Below are 16,045 nucleotides of genomic sequence, written 5' to 3' on the forward strand. Positions count from 1 at the left end.
TTTAGTTGACGGATCTTTTGGTTAATTTAATGTAGGTGTTGTCATTCTTTATGAAAAAAAAAAAACAAACGACAATATGTGTCACGGCAGTGGAAACCGATAAGTGTAACATTGTAAGTTTTGTGATAGTGATAGTTTGTAATTATTGTTTTTATATTATTTTTCTAGATGTTCGTGCCCGGTGTCGCCAGGTCGCATTGCGATATTGTACGTTTATAGTGCAAAATGTTTATTGTAGTTATCTAACGGTGATTAATGAGATCGGTTTAGTAGCTTTTGATTAAACTATTGGGCAAACACCTTCCCCCTTCTAAAAATAGTGTAGATACTTTTGCCTCCCGACTTTGAAATTATAAACCCTGAATTCTTCGCTAAAATTAACGTATTAATTATGTACAATACTTTGACCCCGCATATCTTCTCAATGTTACTTCCTTATTCTTAAGCTTTTTAGGGTGTTTTTAAAATGGTAAATAATAACGGTTTTTCGTGTTACGATGGAAGGTTATTGTTCTGTTATTCAATTTATAAATGATTTTGTTCCAGAGAGAGGAGCGAGAAGAAAGCACAGATGTTGTTCAATCAGGAGCTGATCAACGAGCAGAACAGACAACAATTGCTACTAGAACAGGTCCTTATATGTGTTATATTTTATAATCAACGTAATAAAGATCAATTTTGTATACTTTGCTATTAATTGTAACATGTGACAAGACTGCAATTAAAAGTGTATCTTTCAGGTAAAAATGTTCCATAACCAACAGCAAGCGAGTCCTGTGGACCAAGTGAAAGCCGGTCTTCTGAACGGTGTGGGATCACAGCCAACTTTAGCCGCCGTACAGTACGTACTTACAATGGTATTAATGAATAAAAAAATTGCTCAGTTATATAATTATTGGTTAAATAAGTGTGTATTTTACAGGCTAGATCAACAGTCGCAGTTCCTTCAGACTCAACAACAACTGTTACAGCAACAGTATCAACAAATAAGCAACGAAGAAACTGCTATGAAGATCCTACAACACAACCTGATCCAGGCACGTATATCACCCTCGCTCACATCCCTTGAGCAGAACATCAAGCAGCAGCAGGCGCTTATGGAACACAATCTGCTCAACCAGCAGATGCTGGACCAGAACGTGCCCGCGCAGCTCATGGAGCAGCAGGCCCAGCTCGAGCCCGTCTCCTCGCAGCAGCAGCTTCACCAGAACAACATCCTCAACACGCAATTTGGCCTTAACGAAATCACCAACCAGAACCAGGCGTTGCAGCAGCACATCATACAGCAGCAGCAGAACATCATGCGGCACCAAGCTGCCGTCATACATCAGAAGCAGATGGAGGAGCAGCTGACGGCGCAGGAGACCGCCATCGCTGGCCCGCAGCCGAATCTTGTTACCGGTCAGGTTCTCGACCCGTCCTTGCAAAATCTGCAAAATATACTCGCGCAGATCATTCAAAGACCTGACACACTGCAATCTAGGAAGGAGTCAGAATCCGAACAGCAGCAAGCGATGCAGCAGCAACAGCAGACGCAGCAGACGCCCGCCCTCAGCCAGCAGCCCACTACCGAGAGCGTCGACGTGCCCGCGCCTTCCATCCAGCAGGAGCAGGAAGCCTTGCAGCAGACCATGAATTTACTGGGATCTCAAATGCAACAAGCTACTCAAAACCTCGGTTATCAACAGAATCAGCAGCATTTCATTCAACATAATATACTGTCGGCCGCCGTCGACCCTGGCATTTTAGCTCAACAGCAACAGGTGGCGCACGCGCAACAACAGATGGTACAAGCTCAACAACAGTTAAACTTGCAGAAACAAATGTTGGCCCAGCAACAATTAGTCTTCCAGCAGCATATGCTTAGTCAGCAACAATTGCACCTCCCCGGGCAGACACTCTCTCCGCAACACTTTAGAAACACGTTGTTCCAGCAGCAGCAATACCTCGCGCAGCAGGAGCGCCAGTTGCAAACGCAGCAAAACATCATCGATCAGCAGAATTTGGCGCTCTTGGCGCAAAAGCAACAGCTGATGGGACAACAACAGCAAAAAGTGGAAGAAATGTTGCGAGCTCAACGCCCAGTGTATCAACGGCAGGGCTCCGAACAAAGTCAAATAAGCACAACTGACGTGCACGACCAGCAGCAACCACTTGTGCAGGATCAGTATCAACAGAAGCCACCGTTGCAGCCGCAAATGTCCGTCGATCAAATGCAGCAGTATCAAAATCAGTACATCGATATGCAAATGCAGAAAAAGGAGGATCATTACATTCCTCAAATGCACCCTCTTCAAGGGCAATCCCTCCCTCATAACATACTGGCTCAGAATTTTAGTACAGTGCAGCAGAGCGAAAGACAGATATCTAGTCATGAAGGCACTCCGGTGCAGAATTATTCTGTCAATCCTTTGCAGATGTACCAGCAGCAGAGTCAGCCTGTTCAGACTATGCAAAACGTTTCCTATCAAACAGATTCAACTATACCGTCTTCGGTGGCAGGAGCTGTACAGCAAAATATTTCTCATGTACAAGATTCCAATCAGATGCATATGCAGTCAATGCAACAACCCCCTGTCCAACAACCAGTTCAACAATCAGTGCAACAAACGGTCCAGCCTTCGATCCAACAATCAGTGCAACAGCCAGTCCAACAATCTGTTCAAAACACGATCCAAACTTCTATGCAACCTTCTATGCAACAATCTGTACAACCATCAGTCCAACAGAATGTTCAGCCATCTGTCCAGCAGTCTGTTCAGCAAACTGCCCAACAGACAGCTCAATCATCAGTCCAACAGCCTGTACAACCATCGGTCCAGCAGTCTAGTCAACCTACTACACAGACTTCAGTACAAAGCTCCGCTCAAATACAAGAATCAATACCACATCAGTTGAGTATTTCCGAGCCATCTGACAACGGACACATCAATGGAGGGCAAAAGGAGCAATTTCTGACCCCCATGACGGAATTCCCTTCCGGCTCCACTCACCCAGATGGCATCAAGCCTCCAGAGTTGAGTTCTGTGGAAGAGAAGTTAGGAGAAGCACAACAAGAAGGTTAGTCAAAATTATATGATATATCTATCTTTAAAAAAAACGTAATGTAATATTAAATACTTTTTAATTATTGTGAGCCACATTATTTGCCTTGTTACTAATAAATCTAACTAAATGTATTAGGTATAGTTAAGTCTTTCTAACACTTCAAAAACTACTTTCAGCTCCCATCAGCACAGCAGTACCATCACCCATCACAAGCGAGAAGAAGTCGCGGGGTTCTAAGAAACGTTCTCGGGAGAAAGACAAGCTACCCAAACTGACGGTGCTCGAAGTGAACGATTCGGCGACCGTTGTGGAGTGCCAACTAGAGTCCAAGTCCAAAACCGTCACATTCAAGTTCGACGTCACCGACGTCAACCCTGAGGAGATAGCCAGTAATCTCGTAAGTCTAGTCAGAAAATTAACTCACGTGTCTAGGATTTGTTTATTTTTTAATAGTATTCATAATCTTGAGACGGCATAATCACGCACTAAAAACCACAGGTGTCAAACAACTTGCTGCCGGAGTGGCAAAGCGTGACGTTCACGGAGCTGATCCGTGATATCGTGCAGCAGCTGCTGAGCGACCCTGCAGCCACACCAGTACTCAGCCCCGCACACCACGCCGCGCTCCGCCTCAACATGGACAAGGTACACGCCCACTAAACCACCACTTGTCTTATCAACAAAATTGATTCTAAATATACATCCGAACAATAAAAAATTATGTTATGTTTCCTTACTTCTAGACTGACTACGACTCAGAAACGACGGAGCGTGAAGAAAACTTGACTGATTCGAATCAGGATAACTCTGAGTGCACCACGCCCACTGCAAGCCAGGACAGCATCGCGCTCGCGGAACTGGCGGACGACGATCCCGTGCCCACGGCACCCACGCCTACGCCCGCTGATACCGCGCCCACGCCCACTCCTACACCCACACCCGCATCCGCGCCTGCCCCAGCCCCCGCGGTCCCTGCACACTTGCCCGCTGAGATATCGTCGAGAAAGATCAGCACCGCTTCTTCTATAGGTAAGATTTGTCATCTGCTTTGCATATTATCTATAAATAACCTAAAATCTTTTGATAGCCTATAACTGCTTCAGCTTTCAGTAGAAGCTTCGGAATCGTTTTTTCTTTTTTCAAATTTTTCCTTAGAATCCCCTACATGTATCTTTTCTATTACTTTCTTATTAACGACTTTGCTTTACGAGATAATATTTTATATATTTAGGTTCTAATCAATCGGACGGCGGCTCGATACCACCAGATCGTTCTGGCAGTTCTGAATCTCAAAACGGCGAGAAGAAAACCCAAAAACCTACTCGTAAGATATCGAGATTTCTAGTCAGCCCCGTTGTGGACCGCGGCGAGGAGGTCGTGGAGGAGAAGACCGAGCCCGAGAGGCCTCCCGAGCCCAAGTTGTACTCCGAGGTCGCCAAGGAGCCTCGTAAAGACGCCCAGGTCAACGGTCTGCCAGAGGAACAGGCCCCTCCGGCCTCGCAACCGCCACCCGCCGCGCAACGACTGCAGCAGCCCCAGCAGCCACAGCAGCCTCAGCAGCCCCAGCAGCCTCAGCAACCCCAGCAGCCTCAGCAGCCTCAGCAATCCCAGCAGCCTCAGCAACCCCAGCAGCCTCAGCAACCCCAGCAGCCTCAGCAGCCCGCACCGGCCACACAGGTCACACCGCAAGTCATTCCTCAAGAAAAATATGTTCCTACGCACCAGTATTCAGTAGCGTCGCAGATGCAGCCGCCGCACACCGTCACCGAGCAGAAGATGGAAGTGAAGCAGGACATACCCATCAGCGCGCCCATAGCTCAGAGCGTCGTGCCGCCCATCACCGCCCCCATCGTCAACAACATACAGCCCACCATCCCCCCCGCGTTACCCTTCCAGACTCCCATGATAAACCCCAACTTGCTCAGCGGGACGCTTCAGACCAATCTAACCAACTTGAGCACGCCCCTCCAAATAGCTACAGACACGCCTCTCCTCGGATTAAGCCAAGTGGGCACGCCGATAGGAGTGGGCGCGGATTTGGGTCTCGGAATTGGCCTGGGGCCTGTAGGTCCTACGCTGGCCGACCCTGTGGGCTTGAGTCGGCTACCTTTCGCCCAACCCGCCCTCGCGCCCACACCGAGCCTGACCGATGCTCTGCCGAACGCTGAGAACATACAGAGGATGTTGCTGAAGCAGAATATTATGAAGTGAGTATGACAATGAACCTTTTTTGATTTATTAGCAAAGTTCAGTGACACAATGAAGTGGTATGTTCTTGTTGCAGCCAGCAGCAGAACCTGACGGGTCCAAACCTGTTGGGTCTGCTGAACCAGCAGCAGTACCCGCAGCCCGACCTGGCGCTGCACAACAACCTGCTCACTAACGCACAGCCCGGTATGACACACAAATACACACACACATTTCATGTGCACGTGAACTTAATATATTTGCAACAACCATAATGAAATTGATAGTCTCGATAAAAACAAGAAAGGCGACTAATTAGGTCCTACAGTTCTTCGGATTTATTCTTTAAAATGTCATTGCTTTTAAAAATTAATGTCTTTATATTTATATTGCATGGCATAAAGTTGAATGAAAAAGTATTCAACGAATTTCTTTTTCGTGCTAACTTTATAACAAATTGTGGCACTATTTAATCCTATTTGTTGCAATTTTTAACACATTTTTTAACTTAGAATAGATATTTTTATTTACTACGTTCTATGTTATATTAAATGAATGACCATTTTAAGTTTTGATTAATATTGTATAGTCCAACCAACAATATAAAAACCTCGTCATATTGCGGACTAATACATAACTACTGTTAAGGCGATAGAGGTGCCACCTGGCGAGATGTTTTATATTGTTGCGTATACGTTGCGTGTACGTGCTTGTTGAATGGTGCGTGTGCGCAGCGTGCGGTACGATTGCGGGCGCGCGGCTGCCGGGCCACTACACGCCGCAGAAGTACTACCAACCTATGCTGGCCTGCGCGGCTACTGCCAACGACTTTATAGGTAACAAATTGGCTGTGATTCATTTGGCTATTGAGTTATTTGTATCAAAATTTAAATCCCCAAAATCTATTTACGCGTTTTAGTATTATTTAATATTGAATCTAGCTAGCTAATTGTTTCTATAGTATAGTAATGCATACTGCGAAAGGTTAAGGGTAAATATTACTTGGCTTTCGATCACCGCAAAGCAATTACTTCAACTGTAGTCGGCCATTTGTAACCAACTTTTATCACTTTGAATGTTGTATAGAGCTATGTAAATAATTAAGTAATACAAAAATATATGTACATGTCACAGAAGTTGTATTTAGTTCAAACACCAGTATAAAGCTTGTCTAACAACAATTTGTATGCGCTAACATCACTCATTACGCTTTGCAAGTTATATTTAAACAAAGCAAACTAGGATTTACTAATTGTATTTATGTGGATTACCCAGGTGTAATATAAAGTTATTTAATACTAGCTGTCGCCCGCGACTCTGTCCGCGCGGAATTAAAGAAAAACTTAGTAGCCTATGTGTTCTTCCAGACTGCTCTACTTCTATACCAAATTTCATTGAGATCCACGCAGCCGTTCTCGAGATCCTTCAAACAAACATCCATCCATCCATGTAAACATTGGCATTTATAATATCAGTAAGATGTACTCGAAGACTCGAAGGACCATAACGCAAAGCAAAATAAAAAAAAAACACGAAATATTAAGTTACCAAGTTATTCAGCCACAGTCACAAACTTTTATTCAAATGACTCGATTTCAAATCAAAAGTATAACTTAGACTATATTTTGCCCACTTTAATGAATGCAGTTTGAAAAAAAAATGTTTTATAGATAACTCGTCGTATGAAATCTACAAATTATAGTACTAATGTATGTAATTATGTTTCAAGTGTAAATTTTATGAAAATTTCTCCAGCTCAGCAGCAAGCTCTGCAGGGCTCGGTGTGCCCACTGGGCGCGCCAACATTGGGCGGGGGCTTCCCCCTGGGCCTGGGGCTGGGCACGCCCATGCTGCAGCACCAGCTCGCCGCCCACAATCTGGCGCTCAATCAGAACCTCATGGGGCAGAATCTTGGACAAAACTTAGGTATACAGCGTCACTAATATCTGTACCTTGTATACATACATGTAAGGTTATTGTGTACCTCATTGCTGTTCGTAGAGGTATGTAATATAGTTATTATATAATATTAGTAAGATTTGTGAAAATTAAATTATAAAATTGTACAATAGGTCTAGCAACTCAAAACTTGGGCGTTGGGGGTCAGAATCTCATGGGCGGGCAGAAGTTCGGTGTAGGCGGACCCGCGTTGTCATTGGTAGGGGCGGGGCAGCTGCACCGCGCTGCGCACGCGCACCACGCGCATCATACGCTCGCGCGCAGGGCTGTAGACCTCGATGGAGCTGGTTAGTTGATGTTTATTAAAACTATTTAATAAATGAATTCTTCTCTTACATTAAATAAAATCTTTATACACAGGTATGACGAACGTGAACTCTACGGGGTCGTCACAACCGAGCACACCTAACAAGAATCAGTCGTACGAGTACATGCTCTCTCTGCAGCAGAAGCTCTCCTCTATAGCAAATAGCGTGAGTTACAAATGCATAAATATACAAACATGTATGCCCGTAGCTGAGATGATGTCGAGGACAAATTTAAAGTTGTCATATTTTGCAATATTTTTGTTGTGTGTAGGGCCCGGTGTCCCCGCAGTCCCCGTTGGAGTACAGCCCCATGTTGTCGCCCACGCAGCGCGCCATGCACGCCATGCCCACGCATAAGGTACGTCATCGCTATCGAAATCATACTTAAATTTTATTTTATATTCTAAATCGTTATTAACTTGTTTGCAGACAGGAGAGGGTAGTGAGGCGCCAGGCAGTGAGGCAGGCGAGGGACCAGAAGTGGGCGGGGCGGTAGGCGTGGTCGGGGGCGTGGCGGCGCACGCGTCGCGTCTCGCGCACCTCGACCATGAGCTCAGCAAGATCAGTCTACACTACAAACATACACCCAACAAGGTAATTCCTTCAAACTTCTAGAGTTGACATGTCTTACAGAAGAACATTATTGTTTCTGAGGAGCCAAGTGAAATGCTGGTTGCTATAATTTGATGTATAATTCCAGGACGTGTTCATGGAGCACGGCGCGGAGGAACACGAGATTATGTCTGACAATGTCAACGATGGCGCGGGCAGCGCTTACGAAGGTGCATATAAAATATATGTTTTATATTGTTCCATATTCTTTAGTGGTCCCAAGGAATATATTCCTAAGACTTTATACGCTTTTACCGCTTTCGGCCTTTTTACCTTTTTTATTTCTTTCAAATCAGAGGCTATTGTCCACTACACTATATTCTGCTTGAATTAAAAAAAAATTATACAACAAATTTCGTAACCCACAAAATCACAATAAGACGATCGAAATAATTGCTATGAATTCAAAAATGATTTCTTAGTATTTATAATAGTGAAGTGAGCAAAAATAAAAGGTCGAACCACGTAGATACGAAATTGTTTGGAGCTTTGGATAGATTGTTAATGTTTTTACTACGGGAAATCTGGTGTAGTCTCAAATAAAAATGTAATAAAGAAAGAATAATAGCACAAGGGAGAACGTAATCCCGGTTTGACCGCAGACATGCGACGGGCTTACGTAGTAGGGGTTCAGTTATGCGTGGTTGGACCCTAAGCACGCGGCTGTTGTAGAGGCGGGCGAGGAGTGGGAGAGTGCGCGCAGGCGGTACCGCGTGGCCCGCGCCGCCCCCTGCCGCGGGTACGCCCTCTGCCGTCTGCTGCCCCGTCTGCCGCCCCCCACCCGCCACCATGGTATGTACACACCCCCACACCCCGCCCCCTGCCGTCCCCCACCCGCCACCACGGTATGTACACACCCCCACACCCCGCCCCCTGCCGTCTGCTGCCGCGCCTGCCGCCCCCCACCCGCCACCATGGTATGTACACACCCCCACACCCCGCCCCCTGCCGTCCCCCACCCGCCACCACGGTATGTACACACCCCCACACCCCGCCCCCTGCCGTCTGCTGCCGCGCCTGGCGCCCCCCACCCGCCACCACGGTATGTACACACTTTCACACACAACGCATCTATCGATGCTGTAATGCTCTGCGCATGCACTAATGCACGGTCTGTAATGTCAAGGTAGAGTTGACAATACTGCAAATGACCATATTGATTACTTCGCTTACCAAATCTTGTGTTATTAGAAAAGTAAAAGACTCATGTAAGTACTTGGTACAATTAAAGCGGTTTTAATTGTTTTAATAATGTAGATGTTTTCATTTATTTCAGCTAAAGAATCTTCGCACGTGTTCGGCGAGAACGCACTTGACGATATGTCGTGCGACAACACCTCCTGGTGCGAGGAGGGCGTGGGGGAGGTGGGGGAGGGCGGGGCGGAGGCGGAGGTGGAGGCGGCGGACACGTACGTGCTGACGGACGCGGCTCGTGCGCGCTGCTACGTACTCACGGACGCGCTCAGCGGCCGCGTCGCCACAGTACTCGACCCGGCGCCACAACAGGTACATAACGCAAGATCTCTAGTCACTTCAACTTGTCACTTACTTTGCTAAGAAAATCTATCTAATATATAAAATTCTCGTGTCACAGTTTTCGTTCCCGTACTCCTCCGAAACGACTTGACCGATTCTCATGAAATTTTGTGAGCATATTCAGTAGGTCTGAGAATCGGTCAACATCTATTTTTCATAACCCCCCCCCCCCCATTTTTTAACTGCGCGCGGACGGAGTCGCGGGCGACAGCTAGTATATATATATATATATATATATATATATATATATATATATATATATATATATATATATATATATATATATATATATATATATATATATACCGCGCGAACGGAGTCGCGTGCAAAAGCTAGTTTATTATAAAATATCATTTTTATAGACTGATCCGAAGCAGGCGGCTGAAGAAATATCGGAAGATAAGGAACGCAGCTTCCTGATTGTGGACCCGGCGCGTGATATGACGTGCACAGTGCTCGCGCGTACACTAGACCTCGAGCGTGACTCCGCCTTCGACCGCTTCGTAGAGCGCACCTACAGTCAACACGAGCATACGCCTGATGTATGTACAATATACTGTCCTTAAATGGCCATTAGAGATGTTTCTGAGTGGATTTAGTATGAAATATCTACACTTAGAGGCTGTTTAAATATTTATCTTCTGCTTGTAATATCGGTCCGTACAAGAAAGGATATGAAAATAATGTTTTAAGTGTCTTTTAATATTTTAATGTCTGTATAAAATGACAATGAACTTAAATATATTTTACATAAATCTTAATCTATTTTATATTAAGATTAATATTCATTTATTATTTTATATTTATTATTTATAACATAAATTCGGTTTTTTTATATAAAGTAATTCGTATTATACAGTTGTATGGAAAATAAAGTTATAAGAAATTTAAAATATCTTCTGTAAAACAATGTTTATCAGGAGAAGAGTGAGAGCGTGTCTGTAACGGAGGAGCTGAACAAGTGGCGCGGTGTGGAGGTGGAGGGGCAGACGTGGCGCGAGGGGGCGGAGGTGTCGGGGGCGGGGCTGTGCGGGGCGGGGGCGGGGCCGCGGGCTGCGCGTGCGCAAGTTGGCGCGCTGCTCGCTGACGTGCTCGTCGACGACGTTCTCACCGATAGAGGTTGGTGCTCATCACCTGCAGGACAAACACTACTCTGATGCATTCAGTCGTAAATGACTACAAAATACCAAATGTAGTCGTTTTAAAGTGTCTTTATAGGAAATGTTTACTTTTTATTATTATTTGTGAAGGTGCCAGCTGAAAACCAGCGCAGGGACAGTTTAGTCTGTCCCTGCTTCGCTGAACTGACTCCCTTTTGCCACACTAATGTACCAAATTTGTGCCTTGTATTGTGTTTTTTTTTGTTTGTGTCAATAAATCTTTTTTTTTCTTTCTTTCAAAGCATAGAACTTAATGAAATTTGATTGTATTATTGCAGCGTGGTGCCGGCAGGTGGTGCTGCTGTCGCTGCGCACGGCAGCGCCCTCATGACAAGTGTAGCGACTCACAAAGTACCTTATATTTATTGTACCGTGTATCATAAACTATATCTATATCATTAATCCTAAATAAAATATTCATATGTGATATCTCGATATTGACTTTTTATTTAATAACCTAAAATAAAAAACTAAAGCAAAAAAGTTGGTCCTTCAAGTCAGACAATTTGACTAGAAGTATACCAAGTTATATGAAAATGAAATAACTTACCAAAATGACAGATAAAATAAGCGATAATTGGCTCACACTCAATCTGTAGCCGTCGTTATATCTCACCACCTGAAAACAATTGCTTAGCCTCTTTATACTATATATAATTTAACCTTATTAAGTGCAAAATAACTTTATTGTCAAAATTTCCACTACCAAATTATATGTTCCAATGTGTCTTAAATAGGAACGGTTTCTTCGTCGCTCTTTTTTACAAACAGCGTTTTATAAAACTAAGTCCTCTGTCGCCTCTTTCAGTTCAGCGCCTTATCTTAACACCGATACTGGTTTAAAACCTAATATTACAGCAATATCAGTAGAATTTCACAGTAATATCGCAGACAACACTCACTGTCCTATTGATCCACTCGGTGTAAGCAGAGACCCTGGCACTGACGCCGGGGAAGTATGGCTGTGCGCAGCCGTAGCCCCATGAGGTAACACCCACCAGCACTCCGTTGAACATCAGCGGACCCCCGCTGTCGCCCTGACACGCGTCCTTACCTGACGTCGACATAAAATGCCAAAATATAGTCACATTCCAATTAAGAAGCACTAAAAAAATGTTTTCTTATCGTTTGTTTCTTTGCATATAAAATGATCTTTTTAGCATCGAAATACGTTTTATTTTTAAAAAGCTATTTAGACTTTAAAACAATATCAATAACTATTGAAAATTAATTATTTAATTTATAGAGGTTTTAGTCCTAAATCTGTCCGATTCATCAAAGCCGTTGCTTCTCCGACTCGATGAAATAATTACTTTTGTCTCACCTCCGACATCCAAGACACCTGCACAGATCATGTTGGCGGTGACGGGGAAGGGTTCCCCTGTGAGCACCTCCAGCTGGCGATAGCGGGCCGCGCACACATTGCGATCCACCTTGAATACAGTCACCTCGCGTAGCACATCTGACGACTCTGGGATGTTTACCTAATATCATCCACATTGATAAACATACAATGAATTAAATTCAATCAAAATTTCACTTGCATTCAAATTTAATCAGCTCTGGGTTAAAGACGTGTGTTTATGAGTTACATTTGTGCGTCCCCAGCCAACGTGCACGACGCTGGCGTTGTGCGGCAGTGCTGCGCCGGGCGGGGCGATGGGGGCGGGGACTGCGCGCGCAGACTGCGGCACCGCCCCCGCCAGCAGCGCCACCGCCACGTCGGCGTCGTGCGGCACTATGTTGTAGCGCTCGTGCACTATGATGGTCGACATCGCGATTGTTGTGCCCTCACCTTAGTCACAAACAAAAAATATAGCAGTCATAAGAAATGGTCTCATGAAAAATTAATAAATGGCAGAAAATATTAATTATTCTAACAAATGTTTGTTACCTGAACTCAAATAAGTGGCACCGGCTCGCACCCTGAAGTTTCTAGGACTGACGACTGTACCATCTCTGTTGAAAGTAAACCAGTTAAGTCACCCTTAAATAAATAGCCAGTACATATCCAAGACTTTTGTTTCCTTGCATTTAGTGCTAAATCACTTTCAAACTTACTCGCGGACGAAGCAATGCGCGGCGGACAGCACGTGTCGCCGAGTGATCAGAGACCCACCGCAAGTCAGCTGATTGCCGACCAAAATCTGAAAATCAGAATTACAAAAACATTATTACATATTACACGTTCCAAGTAGATAATAAGAAAAATTGCTTTAATCGCCTCGTTTGGCTGAATTTACAATAACCATCTGATCACAATAATTATATACCTGTACAGTGTAGGGATGTCTCTCTATGATAGTAGGGTTGCCACCAATGATCCGCGTGCCTGGTGAGCTGGAGCTCAGTTCCGCTGTCTTTATCCGGAACTCCTCGCCTATGGCCCAGCCTAAACATATCGCGTGATATATTAAATTTCTTCATTTAAACAAGGAGATATGTATGTTATAAAATAGTAGAATAGAAAATAAAGGCAACATAAACATAAGCTGTTAATTAAAAAATAACTACGACAGATTTATTAGGCACTTTAAATTCTTTTAATTAGATTATTATTTATTTAAGATTATTATAGACTACTAAAGATAATAAACTATTTATTACTATAAGATATCATTTACAAAATTGTTTTGTTGTTAAGTAAGAATTTATAATCCGACTAAAGTATTTCCGATGAATTTTCATATAATAAATTACATGAGAAAAACCAATGATTCACTTTTATTATAATTAATGCTCTGTTGATAAGAGTATTAACTAGTGGTGTTCAAATGTCTTTGAACGGATGTCTATTGTTTAACCCCGTTTCTAAACACTTAGGGTTAAACGAGCATATTAAAAAATACTCTTACAAAAGTCATTAAAAGTAATAAAAGACAAAGTATTTTTTAACATTGATAGCTTTTAAATAAAGATTTAGTAAAAGTATTTATTTCGCATATCTTGAAAACTTCAATAAAAATTTATTCATAACAATTTTCTATTCAAATAGAAGAAAAGTTTCTAGATTTAAACGAATTAAAAAGGGGGAAAACCTTTCTTTATCAATAATACAACGATTTGTTATAGGAATATCTGATAAGATCTAGCACTGGAAATATATCTAGAATTATTAATAAGCATAATAAAGAAATAAATTACTTTAATGTTTTGATCCCGAGAAGCGCGTGACCATTTCGAGATTGTGATTCAATTTTACTTTTACAATTTTACTGATATATTAGCGATTCAACATTTTTAAGTTCATTTTAGAGCAAAACATCTCTTTTCTACAGTTAATGAATTCAACATAAATATGTATGCGTAAACAAAACAGTTTAAAACTTTAAATTCTCAAATATATAAATACAGACAAACTTTTCACGTATTTATTTCAAACGAATTAGTTTTTTTACACAATTTAATGCGAAATAAATACATTTGTATTTATTTATTAAATAAATACGTTGTTGTTATATCTGAAATATATGTTTGTAAGATAAATAAATATGTTATACTCTACTCACTCACCTATTGTGATAACAAGGTACAGGACCCGCATGTCGGCTGAACGCATCACGACTTTGTAACTAACAGCGATCATTTTATCATCGATAGTGATAAGTTATCGCTATCAGACTTTTAAACTAAATTTCATATCCCTAATCTTTATTATAGGACTGTGTGAAGTGGACAGGAAGGTAGGTAAGGCCGTGTTTACAAAATGCAGTTTAATTTTTTTTATATTTACACTTGAGTTGGCACACCAGGAACAAGAGAAATGTGTTATTCGACGTGCCAACTCTATCTGGATCTACATTGTTTATTAACCGCCTGGTATTTTTATCAATAACTTTTTTGTAGCACTTGTGGTTCAACGACTTAATGATGTACACAAATAAAACAAATATCTTTGTGCCATTTTTTTATTTTTAAGAAACAAAACATTTTAACGAAGCCATCACAACAAGGTCCGTAATTAAACATACATATAATATTATATTTTATCTACTGAATATTAAAAATAAAATTAAAAAATGAAAGATTCGTTATTGGCAAAGGCAAACACATAAAGAAATATTAAAAAAACTTTCTAATGTTGGTACATTATTTTATAAGATAGATTTTCTAGTTTAAAATTTATTAAAGTTTTGAATTTCAAGCTATTATTATTGCTTATATTTTAATAGTAAATAAGGAATGTATATAGAAATAAAAATATATAAAATAGAATAGAGATTAATTACATAAATACTAATAAAAGATCTGATATTTCAAATGGAAAAATATTACATAAAATCTAAAAAAAAAACTCTGACCTTTTGAAAATTAACATTAATTTCTACCTTATCTTATCATTCGGTTTAAATTTTTTGTCTCGTATAACTTTTATATCCAATAAGGAAAAATAATAAAAAGAGAAATAGAAAAACAAACCATGTAAAAAGGAACAAATATTCGATAATATTTAAGTACAGAACAAAACATAGGTTAGAAATAAAACTCAGATCATTTTCGAGACTATTTTTAAATATTCTTGGCACATTATTTCACGTTTTAACCTCAAAATTACAATATTTAAGGGGGCGTCCATAAATTACGTGAGGTGTTTTTTTAATTTTCTGCCCCTCCATCCCCCCCTGGTGAGATGTCGTGAGATTTTATTCAACCCCCTCCCCCATCTCCCAATCTCACGTGAGATTTATTAATTTATAAATTTATAAATTATTTTCTATTGAACGAATTAGTGAATGATCTTTATCGTATTACGATTACGCTTAAGATTAAATCTTATGCATGTACAATCTGGATTAAATGGACCAAAATAGTATAATTTTTTTTTTGTTTCAATCAGAAAAAAAATTGCGTGATATTTGCCGAGACCCCCCCTCCCTCCAACGTAAGATTAGATGAGATTTGACTCGACCCCCTCCCCCCCTTAAACACCTCACGTAATTTATGGACGCCCCCTAAGGTAACCATAAATAAAATGATATTTTCTGTAAAGACTATCTTTTATTCTCTAAAAAAAAAGATAATTAAAACGGGAATCGATTTCATTTACCTTTGTCCAATAAATGAATATAAAATATTACAAAAAAAAAAATTACAGTTTCCAGAAACATCTTTCTTGTCGATGGTTTCCCAAAATGGCGGGAAATATAACGTCAAGAATAACCATTGTTACGTCACAAATACATAACCTAAAACTGTCGAATTAATCTAACAATATAAGGATAAAAGTTCTATTGT

General features: G+C 41.5%; 2 protein-coding genes across 6 annotated transcripts in view; one reads left to right on the top strand and one right to left on the bottom strand.

Annotated features, from left to right (window-relative positions):
* Positions 1 to 11,243, top strand: part of LOC106719912 (serine/threonine-protein kinase WNK1-like) — a 37,979-nt gene extending 26,736 nt beyond the window's left edge. For 2 of the 5 annotated variants that reach the window (XM_045683747.1, XM_045683748.1), the window contains exons 16-35: positions 169 to 207; positions 547 to 631; positions 741 to 841; positions 923 to 3,060; positions 3,225 to 3,445; positions 3,547 to 3,693; positions 3,792 to 4,077; positions 4,280 to 5,255; positions 5,333 to 5,442; positions 5,970 to 6,071; positions 6,991 to 7,161; positions 7,308 to 7,481; positions 7,555 to 7,667; positions 7,774 to 7,860; positions 7,932 to 8,096; positions 8,203 to 8,284; positions 9,391 to 9,620; positions 10,013 to 10,192; positions 10,571 to 10,769; positions 11,089 to 11,243. In XM_045683747.1, the coding sequence (XP_045539703.1) occupies positions 169 to 207; positions 547 to 631; positions 741 to 841; positions 923 to 3,060; positions 3,225 to 3,445; positions 3,547 to 3,693; positions 3,792 to 4,077; positions 4,280 to 5,255; positions 5,333 to 5,442; positions 5,970 to 6,071; positions 6,991 to 7,161; positions 7,308 to 7,481; positions 7,555 to 7,667; positions 7,774 to 7,860; positions 7,932 to 8,096; positions 8,203 to 8,284; positions 9,391 to 9,620; positions 10,013 to 10,192; positions 10,571 to 10,769; positions 11,089 to 11,141 (5,659 nt within the window). In that variant the 3' untranslated portion in view covers positions 11,142 to 11,243. Of the gene's footprint in view, positions 1 to 168; positions 208 to 546; positions 632 to 740; positions 842 to 922; positions 3,061 to 3,224; positions 3,446 to 3,546; positions 3,694 to 3,791; positions 4,078 to 4,279; positions 5,256 to 5,332; positions 5,443 to 5,969; positions 6,072 to 6,990; positions 7,162 to 7,307; positions 7,482 to 7,554; positions 7,668 to 7,773; positions 7,861 to 7,931; positions 8,097 to 8,202; positions 8,285 to 8,716; positions 8,779 to 9,390; positions 9,621 to 10,012; positions 10,193 to 10,570; positions 10,770 to 11,088 lie in introns of those variants that run through there. The other 3 variants (XM_045683750.1, XM_045683749.1, XM_045683751.1) reach the window with 3 other exon arrangements.
* On the bottom strand, positions 10,711 to 14,418 carry LOC106720040 (trypsin CFT-1-like). The gene is made up of 9 exons (XM_014514603.2): positions 14,324 to 14,418; positions 13,084 to 13,202; positions 12,872 to 12,957; positions 12,705 to 12,769; positions 12,403 to 12,605; positions 12,135 to 12,294; positions 11,713 to 11,864; positions 11,361 to 11,429; positions 10,711 to 10,784 (listed from the first exon to the last, which is right to left on the bottom strand). The coding sequence occupies exons 1-9, from the start codon at positions 14,394 to 14,396 to the stop codon at positions 10,758 to 10,760; spliced, it is 954 nt and encodes a 317-aa protein (XP_014370089.2). The 5' UTR covers positions 14,397 to 14,418; the 3' UTR covers positions 10,711 to 10,757.
* Positions 14,419 to 16,045: the final 1,627 nt, after the last annotated feature.

This window comes from Papilio machaon, chromosome 23, assembly GCF_912999745.1.
Source record: "Papilio machaon chromosome 23, ilPapMach1.1, whole genome shotgun sequence".
In the NCBI taxonomy this organism is placed as follows: Eukaryota; Metazoa; Arthropoda; class Insecta; order Lepidoptera; family Papilionidae; genus Papilio; species Papilio machaon.